The 17,546-nt window shown below is 35.8% G+C and overlaps 1 protein-coding gene across 1 annotated transcript; it reads right to left on the bottom strand.

Annotated features, from left to right (window-relative positions):
• Positions 1-1,283: 1,283 nt before the first annotated feature.
• LOC136222265 (protein RER1B) lies at positions 1,284-7,977 on the bottom strand. The gene is made up of 4 exons (XM_066009843.1): positions 7,818-7,977; positions 6,680-7,049; positions 1,972-2,152; positions 1,284-1,630 (listed from the first exon to the last, which is right to left on the bottom strand). The coding sequence occupies exons 2-4, from the start codon at positions 7,027-7,029 to the stop codon at positions 1,577-1,579; spliced, it is 585 nt and encodes a 194-aa protein (XP_065865915.1). The 5' UTR covers positions 7,030-7,049; positions 7,818-7,977; the 3' UTR covers positions 1,284-1,576.
• Between the last annotated feature and the right edge of the window lie 9,569 nt (positions 7,978-17,546).

Raw genomic sequence — 17,546 nt, 5'->3', positions numbered from 1 at the left:
TAACCAGGTTAGGGATAATATTATGAACAATGCTCAAGTTAGTCACTGGAGAGTCGTTCTTGAATATGGTCTCATAAAAGGATGCGATGTGCAAACCAATTTGTTGAGGGTCTGTCACCACATTACCGTCAATTCTCAATGCAGAGATACCCGCTGAAGCAGTTCGAATTGTAGCCACTCTATGGAAAAATGCACTATTTTGGTCCCTGCCTTTTAATCAATTAATTCGGATTTTTTCCCGGAGGTAAGTTTCCTTCCTTCGCAATAAATCATCCAGATCAGCATGAGCCCGTAATTCCCTTTGCTGAAGCTCAGGCGAATGCCCCTGAACCGTTATATCCTTCTGAACCTGACCAAGCTTACTCTCAACCAAGGCAATATCCCTGTTAAAGTCACCGAAGACCTCTCTATTCCGATGGCAAAGAATGGGATGAAGTTTCCTTAATTTAGTCCCCAAGAGTTGCATAGGAGGAAGAGTCGGATGCTCAGCAGTCCAGAAATTCCTGATCAGCTCCCGAAGCCCAGAGTGATGAGTCCACATAGCTTGAAATCTGAAGCGCGCAGGCCGACCAGGCTCGATTGATCATTTAAAAAGCAATGGACTATGGTCCGAATGATGCCTGGGCAACGCAACACTGCTGAAGCTATTCCAAACATCCCCGAAATCTGAAAAGAGCAGAACTCTATCCAGACGACTTTCAACTCTAGCCTGATCAGAACGACCGCTGGACCAAGTGTAAAAGGCGCCGCTGGCCTGACAATCAATTAGTGAACCCTCATCAATGAAATTAGCAAATTCCCTGCAAGGCCTAGTTCCCGGAGCTCTGCCGGTTTTCTCGTGAGACCCCAAAACTGAGTTAAAGTCCCCAATAATTATCCATTGTCCAGGTCTAGCATTCATTTGATCAATAATACTAGATGGTAAAACATCATGATTGAGTCAAACTCTCATCTTTTAGTTTATGCCTTGCAACGCAAGTCTAACTATAATCCTAGCCTTGATCTAGTTATTGGTGATCGTAAATCCTTACTTAAGGATATAGTTAATTGTTATGTTAAACTGTTCAGTTTGTTAAACGGTCATGTATTTGCATGAGTGGTGGCTTTAGTGTGTGATCGTGGAGATTGCCTTTCTATCCCACCTGCGTTTGCTTGTAATGCTTTATTTGCTGATCTTTAATATATTCCATCTTCTCACACAAAAAAAAAAAAATAAATAAATAAATAAAATTGTGGAATGCAAAAGGCTCTTCTATTCTATCATCGGGGAAGTGGAAACAGAATTATGAACTAACTATACCGCAACACCGTGCAGTTTACATACACAAATTTCACAGAAACATAATCTTCTTAATATCTGTTCTGTATAAACAATAAAATTTTGCTTCTGCAATATCAGTGCCACTCTCCCATGGTACAATGCTAAGGAATACAAGTGCATACAAAAAATCCATCATAACATCAACATCAAGGAGATTAAAAAAAAAATCAATTGTCATCAATCCTTGCGTCTATATATAATTTTTTTTTTCCTGATTTCGTCCTTTCCTACATTCCCTATGAAGCTGGTTAGGTTTTAGTCCCCGCGTAAGCCGCTGCTACCTGCAGAAGACTTCTTTCCGCCATATTTCTGTGTCATAGACGAAAACAGTCAAGAGCGTTATCTGTTTTTGCCACTCAAAAGTGAAATATTTGTGCAACTTGGCGTGCGTCCATTTGACTTTTTTGACAAATCAGTTTCAGATGACACATCTAAATGTGTTACATTTTTGACAAATCAGTTTCAGATGACATATAAATGTGTAAAAAACAACAATTCCGTTTTGAACTGATTTGTCAAAAAAGGTCAAAGTTGAAGGTGCAGTGGAGGACAGATACGTAGAGCAGTAGTTAGTAAACCATAAGGGAAACCACACAAGTAGTCGTTCCATGAAAGGAGATCAAGACGGCCAAAAAGGCACTTGAACTCACCTGCTTTCCAACATTGAAAGGAATATACTTGTATTTGATCATATGTGCAATTTGACGCCTCATTGTAAGGACAAAAAGAACAATCCAGTAACAAAGCAATATAGGCCAAAAGACAGGAACGTCAAACATGGAAAAGAAGGTCATCACGAATGCTATGCAGAATGCCTTTGTGAAGGAATACCTGCAAATGTAACAACACAAACAACAATATATTATTTCATGGCAAGGATTTCAAGAGAAAAATCAGCCTCATGTAGTCAGTCATCTTGACTTAATTGAACCAACTACTAATACATTTCTGTTCTGCTTAAAACCAACCAAATCTGCAAGCCAATTGGCAAAATACCAATATCTGATGTTGACTTGTTTGACATATATTCCATAGTAAGTATTATAGAAAAAATCTTGTTAAACTGCCATGATATATTCCTTTGGAAAGAAAAAACAAAGTTATTACATTAATGTGCATAAAGAGGATAAAAAGGAACCAAAAACTAACTGCCCGAGCACATGCCAGGACGATGTGGTTTTATATGCTTAAACTCCCAACAAGAATATGGACAACTTACAAACTCGTGCTCCTCAAAGAATTGCACAGCACAATGAGAAGCAGGGTCAAACTTCCCAAGATGAGAAGTCCAAGTGAAGGATTTTCCTTGGTTCAGAACTGTAAATCGACACCCAATTTACCCTGTCAACCAATGTATTACTACTGTTGAACAAAGTTGAGCAAAGCTGATTAAACAATCTAGCAGAATGCCCGAAACAGTTGGTGATATAAGCCAAGAGGCACATCGAATCACCATTAATGGTATGTTTGGGTTAGAATGATGGATGAAACTAGATAGAGATGACGGAAGGAATGGATTAATAATTTTCCTCAAGTTGTTTGGTATGAAGATGTAGAAAAGGATGGAAATAACTACCTTTTACTTTAATATCAATATGTTTTTCACATATGAATAGAAAAGAGTAATCCAGGAAAAAAGGTTTTTATAGTCATTACATGGTGCAATCCTCCCATTTTGGGAGGAAGACGAAATGTAGAAAAGAAAGAAAGGATGGAACTCCAACCATCCTTCCATTCCTTTTCACTCTTACAAAACAAAGGAAGAAAAAATTTCCATCTCTTCTTTCATCTCTTCCCTATTACCAAACATAGGCTAAATTTAACCCCCAAATTAGAAAGTATCACTTCAACACATGTATAGGAATAGGATCGTATTACAATGTATCAATACTTTGAGTTCGGTCTTCATTTAGGATTGACTTGGCAAATATGTTAGTACATAGTTTACTTCTCCCTTTTGTAACTTATAATCAATTTGCACAGACCCAGACAAAGCTGTTGCAATTAAATTAATGTTACCCTGAAATTCTGAAAATATAACAAAAATCCTAACGAGGCCAGCCATATAATCTGTTTCACACCTCAACAATTTCATCTGTAAATGAACTCAGAACGTCAATGAAACAATTAGATTATCATGAATCAAGCCATGCTTTCATATTGAAAGATACAATAACACTAACTCGAGGATAACAGAACCTAACAGCAAGTGAAGGAACCTTTGTATTGCATACTGCTTGGACAAATACTTATCCCACTAGCACCATAACTAGTCTCATAGATAATAAATATCCTATTGCTGATAATAAATGGTTGACACCCCATGAAACTCGTGCAATTTCTTGCTTTTTACATGTAAAAAAACAAAAACATGTTTAAAGCTCCAGTTGTAACAGCTGAAGGAACAACCAAAGCATGACAAGATATCTCTGCTTAAGTTCAGAATCCAAGACGAAAATTTTTGCAGAAAAGGATGTAAGGATTGATAACCCATATGCACCTAAATACAGTCACCTTCATTGTCATTCAAGCAGGCAACTGTCTAAAAAAATCATCTAGCTTCCTAAACCAAGGTTTATTCTAGAGTGAAAGCAAAACCTTGCCATGTTTGGAAGAGAAGTATGGGATTATAAAGTTTAATAACCTTATCTTGTTTGTTTACTTTGAACCACTTAGAAGAAGGTGAGAATAATGTATATATTACTAAAATCACCCTTTATAAACAAGTTATTCAAATGAAGGTTTCTCTAAAATGAAATATAAGAATAATATTGGTTATATAAGGTTAATTTTGTAAAGTAATAATTTGTGACCTTTCATAACATTCCAATTTGAAATATAAAAATTCTGAACAAAATTTAAGGAGATTTAACCCCGTCAAACCTTATAAAACTTTATTCCCTCAAAAACTTTCCTCAAGAACAAGGTTATTTAAATCCTTCCTTTATAACAAATTAAGCTTGCTTGAATGGGAAGAGACTCTAATCACTTAAGCTAGATCTCGAAATCAAGCAGTAAACCTTGATTGGGATAAATGGGTCTGATCAACCTCAAACCAAATAAATTGAATTCACTGATAGGGATCAGAACTAAAAACGAACAGCAAACACACAAAATGTAGAAAGTATGAGGTTTTAGTTATCTTAAGCATTGGAACCATCGCAACAAGAAAGGAAAGATGGATAGAGAAGAATCTCACCCCCCACAGGAATGTAATATACCCTCTCTACTCTAAGGAGCAGACCCCCTTCCAAAAGCAGCACAAAATTACCAAAATTTTCTCTCTGCATACCCCATAACAAAACGTACTATATATATTACTTAACCACCTCACTCCTACAGCTCATACTAGAGACTAAAAGACTAAAACTGTTACTATCCAGACTTCTTTTTCCTAATATCACTCTCCAAACCTGTGGCCTGTTAGTCTTAGGTGCTGTTTGATAAAACTGAAAATTAAGTGCTGAAAAAATAAGTACTGAATTTTAAGTGCTGAATATTATAAGTGCTGAAAATATTAAGTGATATAATTATTATAAAGATATTAGTTGATAATGTTTAACTTAAAATGTTAAGTTAAATATTTTTTTTTTTTTGGTAGAACTTAAGTTAAATATTTTGACTTACTAAAATAAGTGCTTTTTAATTTAATTTATTAATTTAAGTGGTGGAGAAATAATTGTTATCAAACGCACTTAAATTAAATAAGTGTTTAATATTGTAATTTAAGTCATTAAGTGGTTTATCAAACAAGGCTTATAGTCTGTAACATTTCATCTCCAGCCCATTCTCAGGATCTCTATCATTCACCCACCAGACAAAAAAGCTTTGCCTTCTTGATCCTCCATACCCCTATCCAAGTAGGTTCGAAGGCCTCGAACAAATATATTTCAAAGGAATTCCTGATAATAAGTTTTACATATTTAAGGTGGACCACATCAAAGAATTTGTCTAATCTTTCACTTGATGATATACACCCTTAATATGAACTTAAAAAGCAGAGAAAATGTTGTTGACAAATATTGTTGACAAATATTCATTTCGATTTTGTAATTAAAATTGCCAATTATGTAGATAAGTGAACTAAAGCTCCTAAAACACCTTTTACACAGTGGCAGCCAAGAAAGAATCACTTGTACCAGCATTCATCCATAAGATAAAAAAAAATCATTCGTTTTGATTATCAATTTAAGAGGAAATAGCAAAGCAGTGAAATTCAAAACTTAAGTCAGTTCCCAAGAAATAGAAATGACAAAGAAACAACATTTCACCACCTTCAAAGATTTTTTGAAAAGTTACCATAGATTGGTGGAAACGTCAACAACAAACAAAACAAGTCAAGGCTGCATAGTATGACATTTAATGTAAAAGATATGCTCCAATTTACATCAAAATCCAATGTCATTAATATGCTTTCTAAATATACATATTGCTTGTACATCCAAGTTCCTACAACAACAACAAAGCCTTAGTTCCGGAATGACTCGGGGTCGGCTAACATGAATCATCATATAAAACCGTGAAATCAAGTCGTGTCCGCGACATAAATTCTCTCCCTCCACTCCCTCCTATCCACTACCATATGTTCCTCAATCCCCAATAAACTCATATCACTCTCGATCACCCTCTTCCAAGTTTGCTTAGGTCTTCCCCTACCCCTCACCATTACATCATTTGCCACTCTTCAGTCGTCCTATCCGGCGCATCAAGCGCTCTTCGTCTTACATGGCCAAATCACCTTAGTCGGTTTTCTCTCGTTTTATTCTCAATAGATGTAACCCCTACTTTTGTCCTAATTATTTCATTACTCACCCGATTCTTTCTCGTATGACCACACATCCATCTCAACATACGCATCATCCACATCTCTGCCACCGGCATCTTATGAATGTGAAAGTGTCCAACACTCTGTACCATATAACAATGCTGGTCTAATTGCCGTGCGGTAGAATTTTCCCTTCAATCTATTAGGCATGACGGGGTCACAAAGGAGACTCGTAGCACTCTTCCACTTCATCCAACCAGATTTAATCCTTTTTAAGCAACATCTCCATCTACTTCTCCATCCGGAAGCAATCCGATGGCCTGGACAACTCTCTCATCCAGATTGATTGTCCCCACCTCCCTACTCCTATCGCCGCTAAACTTACACTCCAAATATTTTGACAATGCAATGCAAAGGAAATATCAAAATAAATTAAGAAAAAAGTTCAATTACAAAGCTCTTTAAATGCCAAGGAACCAAAAAAATAGTTACCAAAAAATCAAAAAGACACGAACCAGCTATTATAAGATGGTTTGACTTACTGAAAGGAAACACCATGACTTATCAATCTAATAACAAAAATCTTTTCTTACCAGAACTTAAACTCAGGAAGGCGGCGGATGAATGGTTTGAACTCATCAGAACCCTTAGTCGGCAATAGAGGCCCATCCGAAGGGTCAATCTCAGGATCAACTAGAGGTGACAAAAACCCAATAAGCAAATTCAACAGATATATTCCAAGCCCATATGAAACAATGTAAAACCCCTGAATAGAGTAGACACGCAAGCTGTAAATAGCGAATATGGCAAGAGTCCCAATCCACCTATAGATTGTATGTGGTGTGCTCTTATCCAGATAATACTGATACATCCTCCAAGCATTATGTCCCATTTGGCCAACAGGTGATCCCGCTGAGGCACCCCCACCCCCAACTCCCTCCATGAAATAAGCTCTTCACAGTCCTGCATATTTTGTGGATAAAAAAATCAATAGAAGACAACGCTAACTATACGACAAGCTCTCATACACAGAATTCAATTAAACCAATGATTTTTTTTTAAAAGAAAAAGCGTTATTCAGAATGAAGCATATATACTCAAATCATGCTCATGCTAACATTATTAACCACAAAAGCTTGCATGCATTGAAATGCATTCAATTGAAGCTTCATAACCATGACATACAATGCGTGAGTTTTAAATCACATTAAGGAGCAAGTAAAGAAATTTTACCAATGCAAGAAAAGTTCTAGACAAAATACAAGCACAACTAACTCAGTTTCTGCAAATGGGGAAACAATAATGGTATCCTAGCCATTAAAAAAAAAAAACTGAAGCTGAAATAAAATTCAAAGCCATAAATACCCAAAATCCTCAACAAAATTTCCAGGACCAACAGAATGCAGAGAACAAGCTGCTCCTTAAGCAGGAATATTTCATCAATTAAAACCAAAAGAAGACGATTGAAAATCAATAAAAATAACTAGGATTCAAATATATAGGAGATCCAGAAGCAGATCTGGGAGGAAGAAACCATATAATACCAAACTGATAGAAAGGTTGAAATTGAAAAGGAAAGGCAAAAGAAATGGATGCACGGATAAAGATAAGATGGCAAGGACAAAATCAAAGAGCGATCGACAATAAAACCAAAGTCAGATTATAAAGTGATAACAAGAATAAAAGGAAGGGAGTTTGAGTAGCACAAGATAGAAAATTGAAGAAGCTGACCTTAATTTGACTTGGTACTTTGAAGTTGAGAAGTGTGAAGAATAATAGAGAGAGAAGAGAAGGGGGGAAGAAAATGTTTAGGTTCAGTTATGGAGACGAGATGCAAGCAGATCTGTGGGGGAGGATACAATGGGAATTTTCGTAAAATGTTTTTGATGAAGAGAAGTAGATTTGTACAGACAGTGACGCGCTGGAATTGGGTTTAAAACAAGGTAAGGAAATGATTTGTCCGTCATATGGGAAAGGTGAAACTACAAATCAGGAGATTTTCCCGTAGAGAATCTAGGAATAGAATATCTTTTCCTTCTTAATAGTAATTAATTACTTGGGATAAGTAAAACCTCTATATAGGAATACTTTTGGGATCGGGCTATTTGTATAACAATTGGGAGGTATTCCTATATAGAGTTTTTACTGTAATGTTCAGATATTTTTTTAGGGTAAATAATTTATTAGTCCTCATATTTTTATGTAATCCACTGTTTAGTCTCTTATTTTGAAAAACACATTATAAGGTCTCTATCTTTTGTCAATATTAACACTTTGATCCTTTTTTCTATTTTTTTTAGATTTTTAACCGAATATATCTTAAGTTTCAGGACAGTCACAATATGATACAAAATTACCATGTTACTCTGTTATTTTCTGTATATCTTTTTATGCCAAATGTAACGGTTAAATATCTAAAAAAAATAGATAAAAAAACCAAAGGGTTAATAATAACAAATGATAGGGATCTTACAATGTGTTTTTAAAAATAGAAGGACTAAACAGTGTGTTAGGTAAAAAGGAAATGACTAATAAATTATTTACCCTTTTTTATGGCATTTTTCTCATAACTAATGGGGTGTTTGTTTACCTACTTTTTACTTCCAGTTTGCCTTTTCACTTTCAAATGTAGAGTTTTAGGTGTTTGGTTAGACACTTCCTATTTACATTTGACAGTTGAAAAGTAGCTTTTTACAAAAGTGGGGAATATCTGCTTTTTTGAAAAGCATTTTTTCCAATTAATTAAACGTAGAGTCGGTGCAAAAAGCATAATGTAAATAACTAGGAATACAAGAATCACTGAAAAAATTAGCATAGCAACGTGCATGACAGGTTATAGAATGAGCCGCACCATTCGCTAATCTAGGGACAAAAGCCACTGAAAAATCCGGGCGTTTAGCTAATAATGTGCGAATATCCTCAATCACTCCTTCTAGCTTTGATCAATCAACTCGTACGGAATGGATCCTCTCCACAACACTCTTTGCATCTATTTCAAAAATAATATTGTAAAGTGATAACGTACCACACCAATGCATAGCCTTCGAAAGAGCCATCGCCTCGGCCAATAGAATGGAAGAAATGCCCTACTGAACACACAAAACCTCCCGAGCTATCATGCACCACAACTCTCGTGCCACATTCGTCTGTTTCTGTAAACAGAGCAGCGTCAACGTTGCATTTGAGCCACCCTATAGACGGTAGCTGCCATCCACGATGATCTAATTCTGCTGGAGTCGTCTGATGTCGATTCGATGCAGAAATAGCCTCCCTCCACTTAGCAGTCATTTTCTCAGCTCGTCAGACAGTAACCTCCGCACTCTCCACTGATTTCGGCCATAATTTAGCATTCCGATGAGTCCAAATGGCCCATAGCACCAGTGCACGCCTACTCACCACCTCCAATGTCTCCAACTCCAGCATATTTAGGACTCAATCTTCAACCCAATCCCAACTCGGAGCTGACAAATCAATAATCCACCAACATGACATAACAAACCCGTATCTCGAGAAGAGATGCCACCTGTGCTCGATGTCGTCGCGCATACCATGCACGGTAGAGACGTAAGTATATTCCTCTGAGTTAGCCTAACCCGTAGAAGTAGCAATTTTTCACACAACCACCATACGAACATACAAACCTTTGGAGGAACTTTCAGTAGCCAAATTCCCTACCACCCCGGGTGCAAAACCACCTCATTCCATAGTGTCTCCAGTCTCCTATATCTTGACTTCACTGAATACATACCATTAGCCATGAAGTGCCAGAATATTGAGTCATCCCTATTTAACGTCGGTACAACCATCATGCGAATCACGACCCCATCCCCTAGGGAGAACCACGTTGCCAACTTTCCCTTATCCTATAGTCACGACCCCGCGATAAACAAGTCTGCCACAACAGCCGAACAGTTTTCATCCGTACATGCTGAATCCACGTAATAGCTATAATCGGACTGTAACCATGTGTCCTTCTAGATTGAGATTGTTTCCCCTCTACCAATTCTCCATCTTACTCCTTTCTCTAGAGCTTTAATCGAACTCCATACGCTCCTCCAAATAAAACTAGGATTATTTCCTAGTTTAGAGGATAGGAAAGATCTATGTGCATATTTGGCTTTGAACAAATGGCTAACCAACACATTTGAGTTTTCAATAAGCTTCCATCCCATTTTCCCAATAACGCAAGATTAAAATCATGCAGATTTCTGAATCTCATGCCTCTTCTCTCCTTCCTTACACTTAACCTCTCCCAACTGCACCAATGTATCCTTCTGTCACCATTCTCATTCGAACCCCACCAGAAGGAGTTCATCATCTTCTAGAGTTCATCAAAAATGGACTTAGGCAATAAGAAAGTGCTCACGCAAAACGTAGGCAAAGATTGAGCTACAGATTTTAAGAGGACTTCCTTACCCGCACTCGATAAGAATCTATAAGTCCAGCTGCTAAACAGTTTCAGCAAACGGTCCTTCAGAAAACTAAAAATTTCCTTTCTTGATCTGCCTATTAGAGAGGGGAGTCACAAGTATGTACCCATATAAAGAGGCGTATGAACTCCTATAAGCCTCTTTATCATATCTTGTGTCTCTTCCCAAACATTCGCACTAAAATAGATATCTGATTTATGAAAATTCACAGCATGTCCCGACATAGCCTCATTATACCATAGTACACTACTAATATATGTCTGCATTCTGCTTTTGTGGCACTGAAAAACAGGAAACTATCATCTGCAAAGAATAAATGAGAAATGATAGGTGCCCTAGTGCAAACTTTACAACCTGTAATCAAACCATCCACTTGAGATTTAGAAATAAGACAGGTGACAGTACTCATACACAACATCATCCAATCCACCCATTGATTAGTGAACCCCATTCGGTGCAGTAGCGATTTTAGAAATCCCCAATCCACCCTGTCATAGCCCTTGCTAATATCAACTTTCAAAGCCACTTCACCATTCCCACCCCTCAGCTTCCTCTTCATGCAATAGATAGACTCAAAAGCAATTTGCACACTATTAATTAAATGAACGACCCGGGACAAAAGCATATTGACTTTCAAAAATAACCTCGGGCAGAACACATTCCAATCGATTAGAATACCTTTGCAACTAGTTTATAAAGCACATTACACAAGGAAATAAGTCTAAATTTTGTCATTCGAACCAGATTTTCACACTTATGGATTAAATTAATGACAATGTTGTTTAGGTTAGCATGGAACTCGTTACGTGTCAACCATAATGAGCATGTCAAAAATATCTCCTGACCAATATGTGGCTAAAAATGTTGGAAAGAAACTCAGGTTTAAACCATAAGGGCCAGGGGATTTATCTGGATGCATTTGGAAGATTGCAGTAGTAAATTCCTCAAAAGAAAAAGGTGCAGTTAACAAGCAGTTCATTTCATCCTATACCAAACGAGGGACAATATTAACAGCATCAAAATCAGGAAAAAGGGATGCATAGAATAAATTTGTGAAATAATCTAGAGCAACAACACACTTACTCCATTCTTCGGTTTGTGTGATACCCCCCCCCCCCCACATTGATTAGCATGTTAATATGGCTCACTTTTTTCGTGTCGTGACACATGCATGGAAATAATTCATGTTTTGATCCCCCTCCCTCAACCAATGAGCTTTCACCTACTGCCTCTAGTAAACTGCTTCGTGTTCCAGCATGATATTTAGTCTATCCCTGAAACCCAAGAACCAAATCACTGAATCAGGATCGGTTTTATCCCGTAGTTGCTCCATCAATTGTTTATACCTGGTGATCTTCTTCGTAAATATGCTCTTGAAATTCAATCCCCAGCCAACATCGAGCTACATGCAGCCAATCGAATCGAGACTGCATGACGGGTTGGCTATCAATAGGTTTTGACATTGTCATTGAAGCCGTCTTTCATTATCTAGGTAGATTCGAACAGAAAATGGTGCTTCCTACTAACAGACAAGTAGTACTCAATCTCGAGAAGTAGTGGGGATTGATCCGAATAAGATGCCGTTAAATTTATGAACCGATAATTGGTAAATCATAACATCTAACCCCCGGTTCCAAACGCACGGTCCAAACGTTCGCTAACCCAATGATCAGTACCTCTCCCTCGATCCTATGTAAATGGGATACCCCTCATACACACATTGTGAAGATCATTAGATCGGACAACTTCAATAAATTGGTGGATTAAATAAGATGGATAGTCAGGACCCCCTCTTTTCTCATTTATTCTCAAAATGCAATTGAAGTCCCTAATGAAACGGCTAGGAATAGTTGAAGAGTTCACAATCCTGCCAAGTAAATCCCCAAGCCTCACGTTGTTTATTTCTATTTGCAAAACCATAGAACCCAACAAGCCATCAATCTCCCACTAACGTGTCACTGACAACAAGTTCAATATGATGGTCAGAGAAACTATTAACTTCGTATCCTAAATCATCCTTCCATATCATTGCAATGCCACCACTATGCCCTCTAGCATTCGCTGTAAAGCAGTCTGAAAACCCAAACTGGCGTCTCAGACCCTCCATACGACCATTGTCCACAAGTGTCTCCATAAGAATTACCAACTTCGATTTGTGAGTTTTCAGCAACTCAACTAGAACTCGAACTGCCCGGGGGTTACCGAAACCCCGATATTTCTAGCTTAAATAAGTCATTTGCATCAGCGGGTCTGATCCTTAGACTTTGTCATTTCCTTTTCAATAGAACACATGTAATCCTGGTGATCCGTAGAAACCACATGCTCTTATTGCGCTCTCATATTCTAAGTTACAGATTTCCCCATTGCAATAATACTTGGGTCTTGAATTTTTCCCCCTTCTTGCCTATGTTTCCTTACTTCCTGGAGCTCCAGCTCCTCTTTCTCCCCTGATAAAATATCAGCATCATATTTTCCCACTGTGTCATTACCCGTAATGCTTCCATTCCAACGTTTTGAGGCTGTCGGTCATGTCAGCCCTGTTGTTGCCCGCCATGCCCCTTCATCCACCATACTCGGCTCCCAAAGTCCACGAGACATATGGGATGATCCCCCTCGATGAGCCTGAGAAACAAGCCAGATTCCCCATTCCCTCTTTATTCCCCGAGTATCAGTTTGAAATATATTATCACAAAATTGTTTCGTATGCCCCAAGATACCACAAAGAGAGCAAAAATTACACAATCTTTCATATGTGAATAAAGAAAGGAAACTTCTGAATCCGAATGTTTAATTTGTTTGCATCGTTTCAAAGGCTTCTAAACATCCATTGATATCCTAATTCTCATGAAGTCCAAGCTTCGAGCCACCGAATCATTCGTAATATCATACTCTATGAAACAGCCAATGAATTCTCCTATTTGTTTGCCGACAGCTTCCGATGAAAAGCCTACAGGCACTCCATACACCTGCACCCAAATATTCATCATCACAAGTTCCACTTGTTTCGGAGCCTGACCAACATTGCACTCCCCCAAAATTAGCATTTTATTATCAAAGGACCAGGGCCCTCCATCTAGCACACGGTCTCTGTTGATTTTATGAAAAATTCAAACGATAAAGGATTTGTATCCACTACAATTATCCACACTCCTTTCTTTAGCATCCATATATCCGCCAAACGAGATTTCATGGTAGTAAATTTGATCGATCTCTCCATCAGAAACTTTCCAATCAACACTAATCCACTTGTACCTTCTACTTTTTCCTATATAGTATTTAGGAATTCAAACGGAACGTCCTTCTTCTCAGCGAGCGACATTTGTGTAAAGGACGGCTTTATATATTTCCAGAAATAAAGGAGCACCCTAATAAACATTTCGTTTCAGACGTAAGCTGCATGGTATCTAATCACCAGATGAATCTGTTGCAAAGCGGTGACTCGAGAAGAAAAACTCCAAGAGACTCAATGGGGACAATAGCAACTTCGAGCAGTTTGATCTCACCAATCGACTTGCCACAATATAGAGACATTACAGCAACAGTATTAGAAGACGTGAATCAATCACAACTTTGAATAAAACTCTAAACTCCCACGAGAAGGAGAAAACCCTAAGCTCCCACAAGAAGGGGAAAAAAACTCAACATTAACACTCCTCATAATTTTATATTTATTTAATATTAATAAATTATCTCGTTTCTTTTTTAACGATATTCATATCTTTATAATATTATTACTTCGTTTAATAAAGTTATTATTTTAATTTTTATGTAATTATTTAGATTATTTTTATTAATTTATGTATTACATTTTTTATTTTTTATTTTTATAATTTATTTGTTGATTAATTTAAAACATTTCTATATTAGATATTTTTATATACTAAGCAACATTTCATTAAAATTTTATCTCATACTAGTAATTAATTAGCTAATAACAAACATCAAACAACTAACTACGATAACAAACAATTAACAACTGAACTAAATAGTGCTCGTTTTGCGGTTTGGAGTGGAACGCTAATATGTCATTTGGTTTGTGAAATAGAATAGTTATTCCATAGGAATAGAATAAGAGGGAATATAATTGATATTTCTATGTTTGGTTGATGCCATATGATAAAAAGGAATAGTTAGATTTGTAGTTCAAAATGACAACATTACCTTCAAGTATAATTTCTTATTTATTCTAAAAAAATTAATTATTACCATCAATTATTCAAATATTAAATATAGGAAAAAGTACAAAAATAAACCTTGTGGTTACACCTGTTTTCGAACAACACTCATGTGGTTTAAAAGTTTGCAAAATGATACATTGAGGTTCATTCCGTTAGCAAACACATACCAAATTGACTAACGGTGTTAAAAGTCAAAGGGAAAAGAGTTAATTTGGTCCTTATATTTATTTATTTTATAAATTAACCCCTCTTATTATCTAATTATCACAAACAAACTCCAAAATAAAAAATAAAAATCAATTATACCATCCTCTCCATCTCTTTAATTTCTTATATTTTTCTTCTTTCTCTCTCTTCTCTCTTAATTTTTCTCTCTCTAAAATCAATTAAACCACCAAACAAACACCCTATTATCTAACATTCAACTCCTACCAGCCTTTTTCTTTTCCCTCTCTTTTTCTCACTTCCCAAACAAAACTTCTTCCCCCTCTAATGAACTTCATTTTTTGTTTTATATCCTTAAATCAACAAGACCCCACTTTCTCTTTCTCTCTCTCTCTCTTTATCTAAACCTCTATTAAAACACTCATTTTATCACCCCAAACCCCCCCCCCTTCCTTCTACCATGGGCGTCGACATGTCTAATTCACCTTCTTCTCATATTAAAGACTTCTTCGCCTCTCCTGCTCCCTCTCTCTCTCAACCTTGTAAATTCAATTTCAATTTCAATTTTAATTTTAATTTCCCTCGTCGTTTTTTTTTTTGTGTTAATTAATTGATTTTGTGTTATTCGAATTAGGCTGGAATATTCAGAGGAGCAAACCTTATATTATAATATTAATTAGTAGCATTTTTGTATGAATGAATAGTATATATATTTATATTAAGTTAATTTTAAAGAGTATCCACACCCATATGAGAAGCAAAGACAGTAATTAAGCAAACAATTAGGACTTGCTCCAAGACAAGTCAAGTTTTGGTTCCAGAATCGTAGAACTCAAATCAAGGTATAAATAAATATATTTATTTATGTGGTAATTATTTAGATTAAGAAATATGAATGAATTAAATATGACAGGCGATACAAGAGAGGCATGAAAATTCATTATTGAAAACAGAAATGGATAAACTGAAAGATGAAAATAAGGCAAAATTTTAAAAATGGATAAACGGAAATGGATAATGAGGTGGAATAATGGGGTGTTTGTTTGGTGGTTCAATTGATTTTAGAGAGAAAAAAATTAAGAGAGAAGAGAGAGAAGAAGAAAAAAAAGAAATTAAAGAGATGGAGAAGATGGTATAATTGATTTTTATTTTTTATTTTGGGGTTTGATAATAGATAATAAGGGGGTTAATCTATAAAATAAATAAATATAAGGACCAAATTAACTCTTTTTCCTTTGACTTTTAACACCGTTAGTCATTTTGGTATGTGCTTGCTAACGGAATGAACCACAAGGTTTATTTTTGTACTTTTTCCTTAAATATATATTAAAAGTGAAAAACGAGAAAACACAAAAAATGAAAAAATGCAAAAAATGAGAGAATCATAGAAAACGCAATACGGGGAAAATGTGAAATATGCAAAAAAACACAAAAAATGATAAAAAAAATATAGAAAAACACAAAAAACACAAAATAAAGGGAAAAGCGAGGAAAACGTGGAATATGGAAAAATGCAACAAACAAGAAAAATGAGAAAAACAAAAAAAACAAACAAACAAAAACAAAAAAAAACAAAAAATGCAAAAAATGAGAAAAACACAAAACGTGAAAAGCGAGAAAAAATAGTAAAACGAGAAGAATGAAAAATATAGGAAAAACACAATAAACAATAGTATTTTGCATTTTCATGTTTTCCTTGTTTTTCGTGTTTGTCCTATATTCTATATTTTTCCAGTATTCTCTGTATTTCACTTATATAAACTTTTCCATCAAATAGATTAAAATTACTAAAATCATCAATACATCAAAACTCAACATTAACTTAACCAAAATAGCAATTAAACCTTTAAAGAAATCCAATTTGACATCAATTGTACCAAAATGGCAATTAAACTCTTTGTGGCCAATGATACTTTCTCTTTTATATGAGAGTAATAATCCCCACACTTCACTCATGGTCCCTCAACGTGATTTAGAACATACTTGGTTAACCCATACTTGGCACCAATTGACTGGTCTATAAGGTGATAACAAAAACATGTTGTGTCTCATCTAGGTCCCATAGTGACTTTGGATCAAAGAACTCATCTATGAGCATTACATGAGAACCACCATTACATTGTTACCATATTGTCTCATAGTAGATCATTCAGAGCTTATTGTTTTGTAAACCCTTGTGCCCTTGGTTTGACATTCAATGTCTATAACCGTTGAAACGCCATTACAGACCAAGACATATATCAGTCTTTAGTCCATCATCGTTTCCACGGTGACAACATACCAGAGATATCTAGATTAATATCTTATTGCTTCATGGTTTCACTTGTCTGTATGACTGATCTTGACAATTTATGGGTCCTAGGAGAAATTAGAGATAAGTGCTCTTTAATAAAAACAATTGTATGTAAAAAATTAAAATATAATTTATTAAATGATAAACAAAAAAATATTTCATTAATAATTATACGGTACATATTATTATGCTCACCTAATACCTTGTTACCCAAAATAAAAAGATGTTTCACAATTTTTTAAGTTAATCCGCAAACTATATTCAAAAAAAACAATTATGACTCTTTTAAGTCTAAAATATCAATTATTTATGTATTTTTAAGCATAAATGGCATTCCTATATGTGTATATATATAAAATAATTTTTTTTGGGCCCTTCTAGCCGTGAGCCCTAG

This window comes from Euphorbia lathyris, chromosome 3 (genome assembly GCF_963576675.1).
Source record: "Euphorbia lathyris chromosome 3, ddEupLath1.1, whole genome shotgun sequence".
Taxonomy (NCBI): Eukaryota; Viridiplantae; Streptophyta; class Magnoliopsida; order Malpighiales; family Euphorbiaceae; genus Euphorbia; species Euphorbia lathyris.
The sequence above is the reverse complement of the archived record's forward strand: the minus strand, read 5'-3'. Positions and strand labels throughout refer to the sequence as shown.